The sequence below is a fragment of the Cervus elaphus genome, chromosome X, assembly GCF_910594005.1.
Source record: "Cervus elaphus chromosome X, mCerEla1.1, whole genome shotgun sequence".
Classification (NCBI taxonomy): Eukaryota; Metazoa; Chordata; class Mammalia; order Artiodactyla; family Cervidae; genus Cervus; species Cervus elaphus.
In genome coordinates this window covers 30,460,394-30,479,547 of record NC_057848.1, presented here as the reverse complement: position 1 = coordinate 30,479,547, position 19,154 = coordinate 30,460,394, and the positions used below count along the sequence as shown (strand labels likewise).

Sequence of the window (19,154 nt, the reverse complement as noted above, 5' to 3'; positions counted from 1 at the left end):
CCCTTTCTGTTTGCCATGAAGTAATGAGAGCAGATGCCATGATCTTAGTTTTTTGAATATTGAGTTTTAAATCAACTTTTTCACTCTTCTCCTTCATTCTCATCAAGAGGCCCTTGCTGCTGCTGCTGCTAAGTCGCTTCAATCATGTCAGACTCTGTGCGACCCCAGAGACAGCAGCCCACCAGGCTCCACCATCCCTGGGATTCTCCAGGCAAGAACACTGGAGTGGGTTGCCATTTCCTTCTCCAATGCATGAAAGTGAAAAGTGAAAGTGAAGTGGCTCAGTCGTGTCCAACTCCTAGCGACCCCATGGACTGCAGCCTACCAGGCTCCTCCATCCATGGGATTTTCCAGGCAAGAGTACTGGAGTGGGTTGCCATTGCCTTCTCCTCAAGAGGCCCTTACTCCCCCCATAAAGAGGTATAAGGCAGGTAAGGTAGTATGGTATTCCCATCTCTTTAAGAGTTTTCCACAGTTTGTTATGATGCACACAGTCAAAGGCTTTAGCAACAAAACAGAGGTAGATGTTTTTCTGGAATTTCCTTGTTTTCTCTCTGATCCAGCAAGTGTTGGCAGTTTGATCTCTGGTTCCTCTGCCTTTTTGAAACCCAGCTTGTGCATCTGGAAGTTCTCAGTTCACGTACTACTTAAGCCTAGCTTGAAGGATTTTGAGCATAACCTTACTAGCATGCAAAATGAGCACAATTGTTTGGTAGTTTGAGCACTCTTTGGCACTGCCCTTCTGTGGGATTGGAATGAAAACTGACCTTTTCCAGTCCTGTGGCCATTGCTGAATTTTCCAAATTTGCTGACATATTGAGTGCATCACTTTAACAGCATCATCTTTTAGGATTTGAAATAGCTCAGCTGGAATTCCATCACCTCCACTAGCTTTGTTTGTAGTAATGCTTCCTAAGGCCCACTTGACTTCACACTCTAGGAGGTCTGGCTCTAGGTGAGTGACCACACCATTGTAGTTATCCAGGTCATTAAGACATTTTTCATATAGTTCTTCTGTGTATTCAATTTACATATGATGAAATTCACCTATTGTGTTCAATTAGGTACTTTCTATTAAGTTTATTGAATTGTACGGTCGTTACTACATCCAGTTTTAGGACTTTTCCTTGACTTTGCAAAATTCCCTTGAACTGATTTGTAGTAAATAAATTCCCATGTGTACCCTACATTTTTGTCTCTATGAATATGTCATTTCTAAATATTTCATATAAATAGAATCTTATTTGATGTTTGAAATTTTGCTTCTTTCAGGTGGCATGATGTTTTTGAAGTTTGCTCATGTTGTAGCATGTATCAGTAATTCATTCCTTTTTATTGCTAAATGGTTTTCTATTGTATAGATATACCACTTTTTGTTTATCCCTTCACCACTTCATGATACTGAGTTGTTTCACCTTTGGGGCTATTATAAACAATGCTATAAACATTCATTTGCAAGTTTTTGTGTGGATATGTTTTCATTTCTCTTGAGTTAATATTTTCTGGGTCATACAGAAATACTTACAATTTCTGGGTCAAACTCTATGTAAAAATGTTTGAGGAACTGCCAAACAGTTTTCCAGTGTAGAAGTATCATTTTACCTTCTCATCAGTGATATATGAGCATTCTTACGTCTCTACATCCTTGCCAACAATTGTTATTGCATACTTTTTATTCAGCTATTCTTGTGGGTGTGTACTGGTGTCTAATTTTAGTTTTATTTTTAATTTCTGTAATAAATAATCTTGATGCTATTTCATGTGTTTATGAGCCATTCTTATGTCTTTTTTGATGAAATGTCTATGCAAATCTTTTACCCAGGTTATTTTTTTTGCTTTTTTTATTATAAATTATTTGTTTTTTAATTGAAGGATAATTGCTTTATAGAATTTTGTTGTTTTCTGTCAAACTTCAATATGAATCAGCCATAGGTATACATATACCCCCTCCCTTTTGAATCTCCCTCCCCATCCCACCCCTCCAGGGTGATACAGAGCCCCTGTTTGAGTGTCCTGAGCCATACAGCAAATTCCTGTTGGCTATCTATTTTACATATGGTAATGTAAGTTTCCATGTTACTCTTTCCATACATCTCACCCTCTCCTCCCCTCCCCCATGTCCATAAATCTATTCTCTATGTCTGTTTCTCCATTGCTGCCCTGTAAATAAATTCTTCTATACCATTTTTCTAGATTCCATATATAGGTGTTAGAATACGATATTTATCTTTCTCTTTCTGACTTACTTCACTCTGTATAATAGGCTGAAGGTTCATCCACCTCATTAGAACTGACTCAAATGTGTTCCTTTTTGTGACTGAGTAATATTCCATCGTGTATATGTACCACAGCTTCTTTATCCATTCATCTGTTGATGGGCATCTAGGTTGCTTCCAATGTTCTAGCTATTGTAAATAGTGCTGCAGTGAACAATGGGATACATGTGTCTTTTTCAGTTTTGGTTTCCTCAGGGTATATGCCTAGGAGTGGGATTGCTAGGTCATACGGTTGTTGTTGTTGTTATTGTTGTTGATAAAAACAGCCCCACAGCATTTATTGTCATCTGGTAATAACATAAGGGTGAGCAGAACATAGTATGAATACAAGTTTTAGAACTACATCTCTAACAAAAGATACCTAAAAAACCCAACAGTTTTGCCCAACAATTTCTCACTTCATCTATCACTTCTAGTTGGAGACACTTTGGAGCAGAGTAATGTTATCTCCTTTAGCATGATCCGACCCAGTTGTTTTCTTGACTTTGTTTTAGAATGAATCTCTTCTGCATCATCTAATATGAGGTTCATATACTCATCAAAACCAATGATACAGCCCTCTATCCGCATATTCACTTGCTCATAAAGCCACACCTGAACCCATGATCTGTTTTGCAAGTATCTGAAGATGAGGTTGATGGGCTGCACCATCACCTTCTGCACCTTCTGGCCCTGGCTCCGGTACGCCATGCTGGACACTCACAGGCACCACACTGCTCCACACTCTCTCTCAGAAAGCTACTCCATATGGTTGTTTTATTCCTAGTTTCTTAAGGAATCTCCATACCATCTTCCATAATGGCTGTATCAATTTATATTCCCACCAACAGTGCAAGAGGGTTCCCTTTTTTCTCCGCACCCTACCCAGCATTTATTGTTTGTGGACTTTTTGATGATGGCCATTCTGACTGGTGTAAGGTGATATCTCATTGTAGTTTCAATTTTCATTTCTCTAATAATGAGCAATGTTGACATCTTTTCATGTGTTAGCCATCTGTATGTCTTCTTTGGAGAAATGTCTGTTTAGGTCTTTTTCCTACTTTTTGAGTGGGTTGTTTGTTTTTCTGACATTGAATTGTGTGAGCTGCTTGTATATTTTGGAAATGAATCCTTTGTCAGTTGTTTCATTTGCTATTATTTTCTCCCATTCTGAGGGTTGTATTTTCACCTTGCTTATAGTTTCCTTTCCTATGCAAAAGCTTTTAAGTTTAATCAGGTCCCACTTGTTTGCTTTCGTTTTTATTTCCATTATTCTAGGAGGTGGGTCATAGAGGATCTTGCTTTGATTTGTGTCATCGAGTCTTCTGCCTAAGTTTTCCTCTAAGAATTTTATAGTTTCTGTAAATCTTTTACCCAGTTTTTGATTGGGTTGTTTGCTTTCTTAGTATTGAGTGGTGAAGGTTCTTTGTGTATTCTGAATGCAAGTCTTTTACAAGATATATGCTTTGCAAATACTCTCTTCCAGTCTATTTCTTTTTATTTTCTTAATAATGTATTTTGAAGAACAAATTTTTAAAATTTTAATGAAGTTCAATTTATTAATTTGTTCTTTTATGACTTGTGCTTTTGGTATCGTATCTAAGAATTCTTTGCTGAATTCAAGGTCAGAAAGAGATCCTCCTATGTTTTCTTCTAGAATATTTTAGTTTTAGCCTTTACAGTTACATTTATTATCTATTTTAAGTTCATTTTTCTGTGTTAAGATAAAGGATTGAAGTTCATATTTTGTGTTTGAATATCCAGTTGTCCCAGCATTATTTATTGTAAAGATTATTATTTCCCCATTGAATTGTCCTTGCATTTTTGCAGAAAAATGGTGATAGTGGTTTAATCACTAAGTCATGTCCAACTCTTGCAACCCCGTGGAATATAGCCACCAGGCTCCTCTGTTCATGGGATTTCCCAGACAAGAATACTGGAGTGGGTTGCTCTTTCCTTCTCCAGGGTATCTTCCTGACCCAGGGATTGAACCTGGGTCTCCTGCAATGCAAGCAGATTCTTTACTGACTGAGCCACCAGGGAAGATTTTTTGTAGAAAAATCAGTTGATCATAAATATAAGTGTTTATTTCTGGACACTCAGTTTGGTTCCCTTGATCTGTATGCCAATGTATATGCCTATCCTTACACTCTGAACCTCCTTACCTTTATAGTAAGTTTCAAAATCAGGTAGTATAATTCCTCCGATTTTGTTTCTCTTTCTCAAAATTGCTTTGGTTATTCTAGGTCCTTTATATTTCCATGTAAATTTAGAAGCAGCTTGTCAGTTTTTCTAAAAAAAAAAAAAAAAGGCCTGCTGGAATTTTTAGAAGGACTGTACTGAATCTGTAATTCAATTTTGGGGAAATTTCCATTTTAATAATATTGAATATTCTAATCCATGAATATGGAAGGTATCTTCCTTTATTTTGATTTTCTGTAATTTATTTCACCGATAGTGAAAGGAGACATCCTTGCCTTGTTCCCAGTCTTAGGGGGAAAACATTCAGTTTTTAACCATTAACTATGATCTTACCTCTAGATTTTTTGTGCATGCCTTTAGAAATATATTACTTTCTTATGGATGCTGTAATTAGTTACCATAAATTCAACAGCTTAAAGCAACACAGAATTTTTCTCTTATAGTTCTAGAGGTCAAAAGTCCTAAAATCAAGATTTTCACAGGGCTGTATTCCTTCTGGGATTCTCTAGGGGAGCCTTTTTCAGCTTCTGGAATCCGCCTGCATTTCTTGGTTCACGGCCCCTTCCTCACATTACTCTTACCTCTACTTCCATCCTACATCTCCCACTGTTTCTGACCCTTCTTCCTCCTTCTTGTAAGGACCCTTATAATTACATTGGGCCCACCTCCATAATCAGTGACAATCACATCTGCAGAGTCCCTTTTACCATGCGACATTTTCAAAGATCCCAGGGTGCAGGTTGCAGACATCTTTGGTGCCTACCCCATGCAGATTGAAGAGGTTCCCTTCTATTCCTAGTTATTTGAGAGTTTTTTGAAAATCATGAATGGGTGTTAGATTCCGTTTACTGCTTTTTCTGCACCTACTGTAGTGAATATGTGGTTTAAAGTTTTAGTCTGTTAATATGACATTGTATTAACTGCTCTTATATGTTAAAACAATCTTTCATCCCTGGGATAAACCCACTTACAAGTGTATCATAATCATTTTTATATGTTCCTGGATTAGATTTGCTAATATTTTGTTGAGGATTTTTGTGTCTATTTTCATGAGAGATATTGGCCTGTGATTTTTCTTTGCTTGTGGTATCTTTTTAAACTTTGGTTTCAGTGTAATAATGACATAATAGATAAGTTGGAAAATATTACCTCCTCCTTTATTTTCTGAAAGTGTGCAGGATTGATATTATTTCTTAAATATTTGGTAGAATTCACCAGTGAAACCATCTGAATCTGGACTTTTCTTTGTGAGCAGTTTGTTGACCACTATTTCAAGCTCTCTTATTATAGGCTTTTCAGCTATTCTTTTTCTTCTTAAGACTGCTTTGGTAATTCATATCTTCCTAGGAATTTGTCCACTCATCTAAGCTTTCTCATTTGTTGGCCTAAAGTTATATATAATTTTCCCTTTTAATTGTTTCTATTGGTATAGGATCGGTAATGATCCCTCCCTTTTAATTCTTGACTTTAGTCATTTTTGTCTTCCTTCTTATTTTCTTGGTTTGTCGAGCTAAGAATTTGCCATTTTGTTAATCTTTTCAAAGAACTAGCTTTTGATTTCATTGATTTTTCTCCATATTTCCCCTGTTTTCTGTTGCACTGATTCTGTAATCTTTATTATTTTCTTACTTCTCCTTGCTTTGTGTTCAGTGTGCTCTTTTTCTAGTTTCCTAAATTGGAAGCTCAAGTTATAGCTTTGAAACCATTCCTCCTTTCTGATATAGGTGTTTAAAGCTCTGTGCATTGTTTTATCTCTATCCAGAAATGTTATGTTGTGTTGTCATTTTTATTTAGTTCAGAATATTTTTAAATTTCATTTGGAAGTTCTTTGACCTATGGGTTATTTAGAAATGTGTTTGTTTAATATCCAGATATTTATATTTTCCCAGATTTCTTCTAGTTGTAGATCCCTAATGTGATTCCATTGTGTTCAGAGAAATACTTTGTATAATTTCAGACTTTAAAAACTTTTTGAAACATACTCCTACCATGGAGCCCTCACTCCAATATCAGGATGATAGATTACCTCACTTTCTATAAGTCTTCTTTCAAATGTTACCTTCTCAATGAGACCTACTCAGACCAACATTAAAATTGCCACCAACCCTACCACCACCCCCAACCCTTCCAATTATCCCTTATCCTGCTGTATTTTTTCTTTTTCACAGCACTCATAACCTTCTAGCATACCATATAATTCACTTAGTTCTTTGAAGATAGCGATCTTTGTATTATTTATCAATGTTTCCCAAGAACCTGGAATAGTACCTGGATCAGAATGGCCACTGAATAAATACTTTTGAGTATATACATTAGTGTATTCATCTACTTGATCATATGTAGCCAAAATTTGCTGACTTTTGTTGTAATATAGGATTTTATTATATAAACTTGCTACAGTTTTATAATTGATTCTTTTTAGATGGACATTTATATTTTTGCTAGTTTCAGGCTATTATAAATAGTACTGATCTAAATATTCTTATTATTATACCCTGGTGCACTATGTTCAAATTCTTCTAGGGTATATATGTAGGAATGGGATTGATGGGTCATATTATGAGCATATTCAGTGTCAGTAGATAATGTTATAGTGATTTGCACATTCCTACCAGCAATGTATTTGCTTCACAACCTCACTGACATGTGGTATTGGTATTTATTTTTTATTTTTTGCCAATATGGTATTCCCTTCTTAATTAGTATTTCCATGAATTATGATATTGATCACTTTCCTTGTATTTATTAGCCAATGTATTTCCTCTTTTGCAAGGCACCTTTTTCTGTCTTTTGCCCATTTTCCTAGTGATTCTCTTCTTTATCAATTATTTGTACAACAAATATCTTTCCCCATTCTGTGAGTTTTTTCTTTAGGATCTTTTTAATGAACAGAAGCTTTTAATTTTAATGTATCTGAATTTGTCAATGTATTCCTTAATAGTTACTGCTTTTTAGGTCTTAAGAAATCCTTCCATAAATATTCTTATACCTTGCTGGTGGAAATGCAGAATTATACAATTCTTACAGAATGAAATTTAGAAAAACATAGAGAAAAATTTGTTATACATTTGCCCTATATCTCAGCAGTGCCAATTCTTGGAATCTATTTTAAAGATATACTGAGAAAATACAAAATCCTGTATGCACAGGCTGTTTGTCAGGGCATTATTCACAGTAGCGGTAAAGACTGGAAACAACACCAGGGTGCATCACGTAGGGGAGTAGTTGAATAAACTCTTGTACATCCACACAGTGAAGTACTGTGCAACTATAAGAAGGAAAGGGAAGAGCTCTATACATTAACATGGAATTATTGCCAGGATATATTGTTAAGTGCAAGAACTTAAGTATTAAGTAAGTTGTAGAACAGTGTTTATAGTAAGTTACCTTTTATATAGGAGAAGGGGATATACTGAATTTTATATATATACTGAATTTTAAATTCAGTATATATATATATATATATATATATATATATATATACACTGAATTTTATATACTGAATTTTAAATTCAGTATATATATAAATATATAAATATAAATATATATATATATATATATGAAGGAAATGGCAACCTACTCCAGTATTCTTACTTGGGAAATCCCATGGACAGAGGAGCCTGATGGGCTACAGTTCATGGGGTCACAAAAGAGTTGGACATGACTGACCAACTAAACAAAAACATAAACACACAAAGGTGTGTGTGTGCATGTGTTATGTGTTTGTGCCTATTTACTTATATTTCAAAAAAGAAGCAATGTAACCATAAAGCCAAAACTAGTAAAATTATTATTTATGGAGAAGGAAAGGAGTGGGATGAGGTTTACAGAGATGGAAAGCAAGACTTCTTTGAAGGTACTGTATAATACAGTTTTCACTTGAGTGAAGTGAAAGTGAGAGTTGCTCAGTCGTGTCTCTTTGTGACCCCATAGACTATACAGTCCATGGAATTCTCCAGGCCAGTATACTGGAGTGGGTAGGCTTTCCCTTCTGCAGGGGATCTTCCCAACCCAGGAACCGAACCCAGGTCTCCCGCATTGCAGGTGAATTCTTTACCGCCTAAGCCACAATGCAAGCCCAAGAATACTGGAGTGGGTAACCTATCCCTTCTCCAGCAGTTCTTCCCAACCCAGGAATCAAACTGGAGTCTCCTGCGTTGCAGGCAGATTCTTTACCAACTGAGCTATGAGGGAAGCCCTCGTTTTCATTTTAGACCCATGTAAATGTTTTGCATAATTTTAAAAATTAATCAAAAGGGAAAAAATAAATCCCTGAAATTTATAAACAGCCTGAAGCAAATTAGCCTAACTATGAATAAAGTTGGTATCATAACCATACAGAGAAAATAGTTATTTAAAATGATTTAAAATAATATTTGTATATTCCTAAAGGGATATAATTTAAAGAACAAAAGTAACTGCAAAGAATTTTAAAACTGTATTCAGTAGTTTTATTGTTGATAATCATGTTAGTATTGTTATTGACATTTTAAAATTCTATATATTGTAGGAAAAAGCTAATAAATAATTTTGTTAATATCATTACAAGCCAGTATCCTAAGCACATGTGAGAGAGATACGAGTCAAAAATCATGGACTTAAAAAAAATCATGGACTTAAGTAATAATCTTGTAATCTTAATTTGAAGTGGAAATACCAGTATAAATTTATGATTTATTTTTCATAAAAATTTTCCTACCTTTCTTCACTGAAAAAGGCCTAGAAGCAACAACAGCTCAACATTTATGAACAGATTTAGCAACATATTGTTGTTTCTAAATAATATTTCACACTAACAGGAGCCAGTGGTCCTTAGAGAAATATTTCAGGTTTGAGTTAGGAAATATGCAAGATGAACTTAAGATATCTTGCTATGCCAGAAAACTAGAAAGCAGTACAGGAGTCAATTTTAAGGGACTTTCACTGATCCTAGGGCTCCCCCAGTAGCTCAGCAGTAAAGAATCTGCCTGCAATGCAGGAGCCTCAGGAGACATGGGTTCAATCCCTGGGTGGGGAAGATTCCCTGGAGGAGGGTATGGCAACCCACTCCAGTAGTCTCGCCTGGAGAATCCCTGTGGACAGAGGAGCCTGGCAGGCTACATTCCATAGGGTTGTCAAGAGTTGGACACAACTGAAGCAACTTTGCACGCATGCACTGATCCTAAGTGGAATAACTTGATCACTAAAAAGAATGACTACATTTAATTGAAACACATCAAATATATGAAAATACATGTCTCACAATTATACTAAAAATAATCATTGGTCATCATTGGACACTTTTAAAGTACCAACTCATTAAACTCTTATAGTTGAAAAATAATGGGAAACAAATCAAGCATTTGTCCTACTTTTCCTGTATGAACTTATGTAGGGAAACCAAATAGTTGATGACGGTAAGTCCATTATAGGATTCCAAATAATTAATACAAAAGAAATAATAAGTACAAAATAAATAATAGAATTAGGGGAGCTCCACTTTACAACTCTTAATAAATTAATGGATTTAAGCAATGGTCATCAATGGATGCAAACCCCTTAGTTAAAAAGCAAATGGGAAAACTTCATAATGGAAGGATCAGACCAAAAACACCTGAATCTACTGATCAATTTTAACATCACTAGAAATGGGACCACTGAACATTATGTGCCTAATGATATGATGTAATAGGAAATATACATCTATATAATATATGGAGGATTCTTGCCTAAAAATATTGAACTCAAATCTAGATCAGCAATATCCAATACAACTTTTTACAATAATGTAAATGGTCTTTATTCTGCCCAGAATGACATCTAGTAGCCACATGTGCTTGTTGAACATTTGATATTCATAGTTTAACAGAGGAACTAACATTTAAAAAATTAATTTAAATAGACTCATGTGGCTAGTGGCCACATGGTAGCATAGCTCTAGATTTGACTAGCAGTTTGTAAGAAATAGAGGGGATTGAGGAACAAGTTAAATAATATCATGAGGAACAACTAATTAAATTCATTTGTTCTGATCAAATGATGTGGCTTCTCTAATGAGTAAGTGGGGTTGGGGGAGAAAAAGATTTGAGGGCTGAGAAAGAAGGGAAGCTGTGTGTGTGTGTGTGTGTGTTTTTAATGAGGTTTTAAGACATAACAGCTAATGGCTGGTTTAGATCTTGAACCAAGTGTAAAAAGACATCTTTGAGAAAATCAGGGCCATTTGAATATGAATTTAGTAGTAGATAATGGTAAGGAATTATTAATTTTGTGAAGTGTGATAATGCCATACTAGTTACATTTTTTCAAATGCCTTTATCAGTTAGATGCATGTACTTGCATGACCCTGAGAGTGAGCACCTCAAATTTTGGACCCCAGATGCCTCACTTGCCTCACCATAGTCCCGGGCTTGCCCAAGATGCACTGTAATAACGTAGCTATATATTATTGTCATTTTTCACAGGTTGTAAATACCTGCCCCAGTAGTTTCATTATCTGAGATTCAAGATTTAATTTTTATTAATTTGTCAAAGGTTGTTTTGGTAGGCTTTGTAGAACTTCCGTATCTCTTTGTCTTGATCCAGATGAACCCCAAAAGAAGAACAAAGGTGATCCCATGAACAAGCTGGAAAGTTTTTACCAAGAGATGATAATGAAAAAGCGTCTTGAAGAGTTCCAACTAATGAGAGGTGAACCCTTTGCTTCCCACTCACTGGTCTCAGCTACATCAGTGGGAGATAGTGGCACAGCTGAGAACCCGTCATTACTCCAGGACAAGGGAAAACAGGCAGCACAGGGTAAAGGTCCCAGTCTCCATGTGGCAAAAGTTATTGATAATTCACCTGAGCAGTGTTGGACTGGGCCTAAGAAGCTGACGCAGCCAATAGAATTTGTCCCAGAAGATGAGATCCAGAGAAATCGTTTGTCAGAGGAAGAGATCCGAAAAATTCCTATGTTTTCTTCATATAATCCAGGGGAGCCAAACAAGGTATAGGCCAAACCAAGAAAAAAAAATGGGTTGTTTTCATTTTTATTTACCTCTACTTAAAGTAATACTTTTGTATTAGCTTTGATTATACCAAAGAATCATGACATCGGCACAATGATTGCATTTTTCTTTGACCTTTACTATTAATTCTCTGCTATATAAGTAGCTCTGACTATATAAGTAGCATATTTCCTATGATGTTCATTGTGGTTTTCTAACGTCATAAGCTATCCTTAGAATTTTGTTTAAAAAACAAGAATTTTAAAGAAATCTTGATCAGACTTTAGTCCATGCCCACTAGAAACCCTCAACTAAAGAAAAATTCATAGGCCCACCATATCTAGTAGCCATGTGCCTGGTTGTGAGTAGGGTTTGCTGTTACCACATGAGTTTTCTCTTCAGAATGCTCCACCTGGCTTTCATATGACATATGACTTAAATTGCTGGTAGCTTAGCAGCAAAATGAAAGCACAGGGCCTCTAAGCCTTGAGGAATTGGCAAATATCTAAGAAAAGTTGTAAATAATCCTTGTTTTGTTGATCAGATCATTATGTCACATTCATGGTATGTGTTAAATCCAGAATTGAAAATTTCATTATCATGTCACTCAAAAAAGCAACACAAGACCCTGGAGCATATACTTGTGTTCAATTTAAAAAACAAAACCAGAAAAATAATGTTAGGTCCTGGGTGTCCCTAAATTTTTCAGAAGGTGTTGTCGAGGATTATTAAGCTGTTTCCTTTGACTGATTACATTTCTAATATATTCTTGATGTTCAAGGGTAGCTGAATTTTTATTTATTTTTTATTAAAAGTATTAATTATGAAAAGTTACAGAGAATAATATAGCAAGAACCTTTGTACTTAACCAACTTTCTTTACCAATTCTTGCCTTTTTTTTCCCCTTGACCGTGCCACACGACTTGTGGGATCTTAGTTCTCTGACCAGTATTGAACCCAGGCCCTTGGCAGTGAGAGTGCAGAACCCTAACCACTGGATTGCCGGGGAATTCCCTATCAATTCTTAACAGTTTCCATATTTGGTTGATTTTTAAAAAATAAGGCCTTACAGAGACACCTGGAAACTTTCATGTATCCCTCACCACTCCTATTCCCCTTTCTCTTTTCCAGTGGTAACCACCATCCTGTGTTTGCCATTTATCATTCCCACACATGTTTTATACTTTTACTATAAATCTGTATATTCATAAACAACATGTAATTTTATTTCTTTTTAAACTATATAGATGATATCATACTCTACATATCCTTCTACAACTTGCTTTTTGACTCAATATACATGTTTTTAAAATTTATTTCTAAAGATATAAGGAACTGTGTAGTATTCCATTGTAGAAAGATACTGTAACTCATTTATCCATTCTCCTGAAGATTCTTTTTCTTTTTTTCCATTATAGACAGTTCTGCAACAAATACTATTGTACACATCTCCTGTTGCACATGTACAGGAGTTTCTGTAGGACAGTTTTTCAAACTTTAGATTACTATTAGTAGGTCACAAGCAGCAGTATTTTAAAGAAATAGAAAATATCAAAGTGCATTCCATAGAGTAGTAAGGATAATTATTGTTTTTTGAAGCTTTTGTTTATTGTGCTTTTGTGTGTGATATGTGTGTGGGCCAGAATATAAAATGCATTTCTTCCTATAGATCTCAGTCAAAAGGTCCAGAAAAAACATTGCTCTATTGCAGTGATTCTCAAACGTTACCATGTACCAGAATCCTCTGGAAGGCTTGTTAAAACACAGATTGCTGGGTTCTGCCCCTAGAATTTTTTGTCATGCACATCTGGAGTAGGACCTGAGAATTTGCATTTCCAAGTTCCCTGGAGATACTGATGATGATGCTGGTCTGAGTGACGTTCTAAGAATCACTGTTCTAGATTATATATCTAGGAGTGGAATTACTGTAATATAGGATACGTATATTTTCACCTCCATGAGCAGAGTTTAAGAAATCACTTTCACATCTTTGCTAAGACTTTAAAATATTTGACTTTTTATTTTGGCCAGTCTAATGTATTCGAAAGGTATCTCATGGTTTTAATTTCAGTGTTCCTGTTTTCCAATGAAGTTATGCATGTATTCATACATTCATTAGCCTTTCAGGAACCGTCTGCGAATTGCCTGTTCTGTTTCTTTCCCATTATTTATTTAGTTTTTAATAGTATTTATAGATTTTGATTATTTAGGTTTTAGTATTACCTATAGATTTTATTTTAGAATTCTAGATACAAACACTTGCTGCACCAGGTGAGTAGCTTGTATTTTTAACATTGTTTCTGATGTCTTTTGTTAAGCAGAAGGCTTTCGTTTTGACATAATTAAATCATCAGTATTTTATTTGATGGTTTGTGCTTTTTGAGATATTTGAAGGAAATCTTTCTCTATAAATCAATAAGAAAGAGACAAGCAATCCAATAAAAATGGCCAGAAGATATGAACAGGCAGTTCATAGGGGAGAAAACACAAATGACCAGTTAACATATATATATAAAGTCTCATTAGTAATCAAAGAAATGCAAAATAAAACTACAATGAGATACTATTTAATATCATTTAATACCCTTTTACATTTGGCATACATTTAAAGGCCTGACAGTGCCAAGTACTGGGAACGTATGGAACAGTAAGAATTCTTTAATATACTGCTGGGTGAATATAAATGAGTATAACAACTTTCAAGAACATTGTGGCGTCAATGTATGGCAAAAGCCACTACAATACTGTAAAGTAATTAGCCTCCAACTAATAAAAATAAAAGGAAAAAAAAGCACATTGTGGCAATACTCAGTAAAATGAAAGATGCTCAACACTGTAGGTCAGTAATCCCACTTCTTAGTATCTATCCTAGGGAAACTGTTACACATACACATTAGGAGATGTTATAAGGATGCTCACAGTAGCATTGATTGTGAACAACATACATGTTCATAAGCAGGAGAATGGATAAAGCATGGTGAATTCATAAAATAGAATATGATATGGAAGAAAAAATGAATGAAACAGAACTACAGGTATCAACATGGATGAAACAATGTTGAATGAAACATGTTTTGTTTGAGACTTTGGGTTTCAGTGCCAACATGTAAACTGCTTAGAAGTCATCACTACTGTCTTACAACAGGAAGAACAGCTGAACAGACTAAAAAATCAATGAATTTCCTTGGATTCATCAGAGATTTGAAGTCAGAGAGCAAACTGCAACCTTGAAATCTGGAGAGACAGGCAATTACAAAGAATCACTTCCCAGATTTGCTTATCAGAAGCAGAAAGCACTAAGCCATAAATTGGTAGGAACACATAAGTGGTAACTTTGACAAATTGCAGGAAACAGTATAGATTAGTGTTTGAGTAATAAACTTCTGAGGTCCACAGTCTAAGGGCCCCCCACATTTTGATGACTCTTACCTCCAGGAACCCCACTGGGTTCTCAATGTAAAGAGCCAAGAATAAGTCTTCTGTTTCTGGCATGTTGATAGGAAAAAGAATCAACTTGAAATACATCCAGAGCTTCTACCTAACAGAGAGCTATCCAGAAAGTAAAACAACTTAACCAAAGCTTTCTCTAGTATGGGAGAAGGAAAATTACTGAACTCCAGGCCCCTCTAGTCTTACTGTGTCATCTACGAGAAAGAGAATAAAAGCTGTGAAATACTTGTGAAGGTTACAGGCTGGATACATGGGCACAGTTAATGCCTGAGACTTGTCAATGTATGGCAAAAACCACTACAATATTGTAAAGTAATTAGCCTCCAACTAATAAAAATAAATGAAAAAAAATGCCTGAGACTTAATTATAAGATGCAGAATGTTTTCCCATACCCTGCACCTTACTACCACATCAACAGGTCTTCAGTATGATAACTGAATTATAACTGAAGAACCTGCAAGGCTCAAACTCTAAAATGTTTTTAGGGAAACTCAAAGAAAACAAGGGAGACAAAAACAAGGATATTAGAGGAAACTGAAAAACCTCTGACACCTGCAGCTAAAGCAAACATTAAACACAGCCCAACTTCTAGCCAGATTAACATAAAACCTCACATGAAGGGCCTGTTTATCTCAGTTTCTACTGTGTTACATATAATGTAACAAAAAAGAAATGATTTTTTCCTTTCAACAAAAAAGAAGTGATACAGCTTACCAAAAGATAAACCACAGTCTCAAGAGACAAAACCAACATCAGAACAAAGCTCAGATATGACACAGGTTTTTAAAAAATAGCTATAACTAATATGCTAATGAGTCTGCTAGAAATAGTTTACAACGTGCAAGAACAAATGGATAATATAAGCAGACAGAGAAACTCTAGAAAGCGATGTAAGAAATCAAAAACAGTGTAACAGAAATGATGCCTTTGGGAGTTCCCTGTGGCCTAGTGGTTAGGATTCTTGGCTTTCATTGCCAGGTTCAATCCCTGGTCAGGGAACTGAGAGTCTGTAAACCATGTGGCATGACCAAAAAAAAAACACAATGCCTTTGATAGGCTCATCAGCAGACTGGATACAGAAGAGGAAAGATTGAGTTAGTAGCTTGAAGACATGTCAATAGAAACCTTCCAAACTGAAATGCAAAGATTTAAAAAAAGACTTTAAAAATGTAACAGAATATCCAAGGACAATTTCAAAAGGTGTACCATGCACATTATTGGAATAGTGGAAGAAGAAAGGAGCAGAAGGGGAAAAAAAGAAATATTTGAAGTAAGAATGACTGAGAATTTTCCAAAATCAATGAAGATAACGCATTACAGATCCAGGATCCAAGCAAAGAACACAAAGTAGGATAAATACCAAAAAAAAAAAAAAAAAAAAAAAAACCACCTAAGCATATCATGTTCAAACACAGAAAACTGAAGACCAAGAGAAAATCTTGGAAACGGCCAGAGAAAAACTCTTTACCAATAGAGAAATAAAGATAATAATTACATTGGATTTCTCCTCAGAAATCATGCAAGCAAGAAGAGAGTGGAGTAAAATACTTAAAGTGATGAAAGGGAAAAATACCTACCTATAATTCAGTATCCAGGAACAACAGTCATTCAAAAGTGGAGGAAAAATAAAGACTATCAAACAAAAACTGAGGGAACACTGAGGGAACTTGTCACCAGGAAACCTGCCTTACAAGAGATATTTCTGTTTAAAAGTTCTCCAGAGAGAAGGAAAATTATATATGTCAGAAAATAAGATCTCTATAAAGAAAGGAAGAGTGTAGGAGAAAGGATACATGAAGGTAAAATAGAATTTTTAATTTCCTATTTTAAATGATCTGAAAGATAACTCTTCCAAGTAGTAATAGCAACATGATAGGTAATTAGAGGATATGAATAAGTGTAATGGATGGCAGGAATGATAGAATGAAGGATAGAAAGAAGGAATTGTATTTGGTGTGTATAACTGTTACAGGGTATCTCCACTATCTGTCAAGTGGTATCATATTATGTGATAGTGGACTTAGATTAGTTTTAAAGCTATATTGCAAACTCTAAGGTATTTTACTAAAAATTATAAAAAGATATAATTGATACACTAAAAGAGAGCAGAAAATATCCATTCTCTACAGTCTTTTCCAGAAAATAGAAGCAAAAGAAACACTTTCTTACTGACTTTGAAATCAGCCTTAGGTTAATACCAAAATCAGATAAAGATATTACAGTAAAGAAGGACCATGAACCTATATCTCTCTTGAGCATAGATGCAAAAGTTCTAAATAGAGTAGTCCCCTATTATCTTCAGGAGATACATTCCAAGACCCCCAGTGGATGCTTGAAACCACAGATTGTACTGAAACTTAGTTTTGTTTTTGTTTTTTTCTTATATATGGATGTGAGAGTTGGACCATAGAGATGGCTGAGTACTGAAGAATTGATGCTTTCGAAATGTGGTGCTAGAGAATACCCTTGAGAGTCCCTTGGACTGCAAGGAGATCAAACCAGTCAATCCTAAAGGAAATCAACCCTAAATATTCATTGGAAAGACTGATGCTGAAGCTCTAATACCTTGGTCATTCAATGTGAAGAGCTGACACATTGGAAAAGACCCAGAAGCTGGGAAAGATTTAGGGCATGAGGAGAAGGGAACAACAGAAGATGAGATGGTTGGATGGCATCATTGACTCAATGGACATGAGTTTGAGCAAACTCCTGGAGATGGTAAAGGACAGGGAAGCCTGGCGTGCTGCAGTCCATGAGGTCATGACAAGTCAGACTTGACTGAGCGACTAAGCAACAGTACCTACCTATGAAAAATTTTAATTTATGGAATATCCAAATTGCCAGCATCACTACTCTTGAGCTTTGTGGCCATTATTAACTGAAAGGTTACTTAAACATAAGCACTGCAATACTGTGATGGTTGATCTGATAACCAAGATGGCTACTTAGTGGGGCATACAGGGTGGATATGCTGAACAAAGGCATGATTCATGTCCTGGGTGGGACAGAGCCGGAGAGAGTGGAATGGTACAAGATTTCATCATACTACTCAGAACGGTGTACAGTTTAAAACTTATATATTGTTTATTTCTGGAATTTTCCATTTAATATTTTCAGACCACAGTTGACCTTTGTAACTGAAACCACAGAAATTGAAACTGGATAAAGGGGGACTGTTGTATTAGGGAAATCGAAATATTTTATTAAAAAATATTTTGATATTTTGATTAAAAAATGAAATATTAGGAAATCGAATCCAATAATTATATATCACTATTAAATTGGATTTCTTCCAGATATCCAAGACTGATTCAACTTTTGAAAGCCAATTAATGTAATCTACCACACCAACAGACTAAAGAAGAAAAAATATTATTTCAGTTGATGTAGAAAAGGCATTTGACAAAATACAAACACCCATTAATGACACAAATTCTCAGCAAACTAGGAATAGAGGGGAACATTTTCAACTTGGTAAAGTGATACCAACAAAACCCCGCAGCTAACATCATACTTAATGGTGAAAGCCTGGGTGTTTTCTCCTCTGATCAGAAACAAGACAAGTATGTCCCCTTTTTCAATTTCTTTTCATCTCTGTACTGGAAATTCTAGCTAGTGCAAAAAGTAAAGGAACGGAAATTAAAAAGCACACAGATTGGGAAGGAAAAATAAAGCTATCTTTGTTAATAGGTGACATGTATGTCTTTGTAGAAAATTCCAATCTATCAACAAGAACATGAAACAATTACTAGAACTAAGGAGTATATGAAAGTTGGAGATATATGATTTGTATTTGAAAATCAATTGCTCTCCTGTATACCAAGAAATGAACCATTAAAATTGAAATAAAAAGCACAACACCCTTTATAATAGCACCACAAAACAGTGAAATACTAAGGTACAAATCTAATCTAAGGTACAAATCTAACAAAATATGTGTAGGATCTATATGCAGAAAAATATAAAACCCTGGTGAAAAATTAAAGACATAAATAAGTGCAGAGATATTCTCTGTTTATAGATTGGAAGACACAGTCCCAACAAAATCCCAGCATATAGATATGCTGGATATAGACACACTAATTCTAAGTTTATATGGAAAGAGAAAATATCCAGAATGCTCAACACAATACTGAAGAAGAAGAACAAAGTTGAAAGACTGATGTTACCTAACTTTAAGACTAACTATAATCAAGTAGTTTGATGCTGGTTGAAAACAAAATAAATTGAGTAAAATAAAGACTCCAGAAGTAAACTTTCACAAATATAGTGAACTGATCT

General features: G+C 35.2%; 1 protein-coding gene and 1 pseudogene across 5 annotated transcripts in view; one reads left to right on the top strand and one right to left on the bottom strand.

The window, feature by feature from the left end:
• Positions 1-19,154, top strand: part of RBM41 (RNA binding motif protein 41) — a 74,593-nt gene that overhangs the window by 32,358 nt on the left and 23,081 nt on the right. For all 5 annotated transcript variants that reach the window (XM_043895689.1, XM_043895687.1, XM_043895688.1 and 2 more), the window contains one exon: positions 11,019-11,422. In XM_043895689.1, the coding sequence (XP_043751624.1) occupies positions 11,019-11,422 (404 nt within the window). The remainder of the gene's footprint in view (positions 1-11,018; positions 11,423-19,154) is intronic.
• Positions 2,689-2,966, bottom strand: LOC122689338 (annotated as a pseudogene).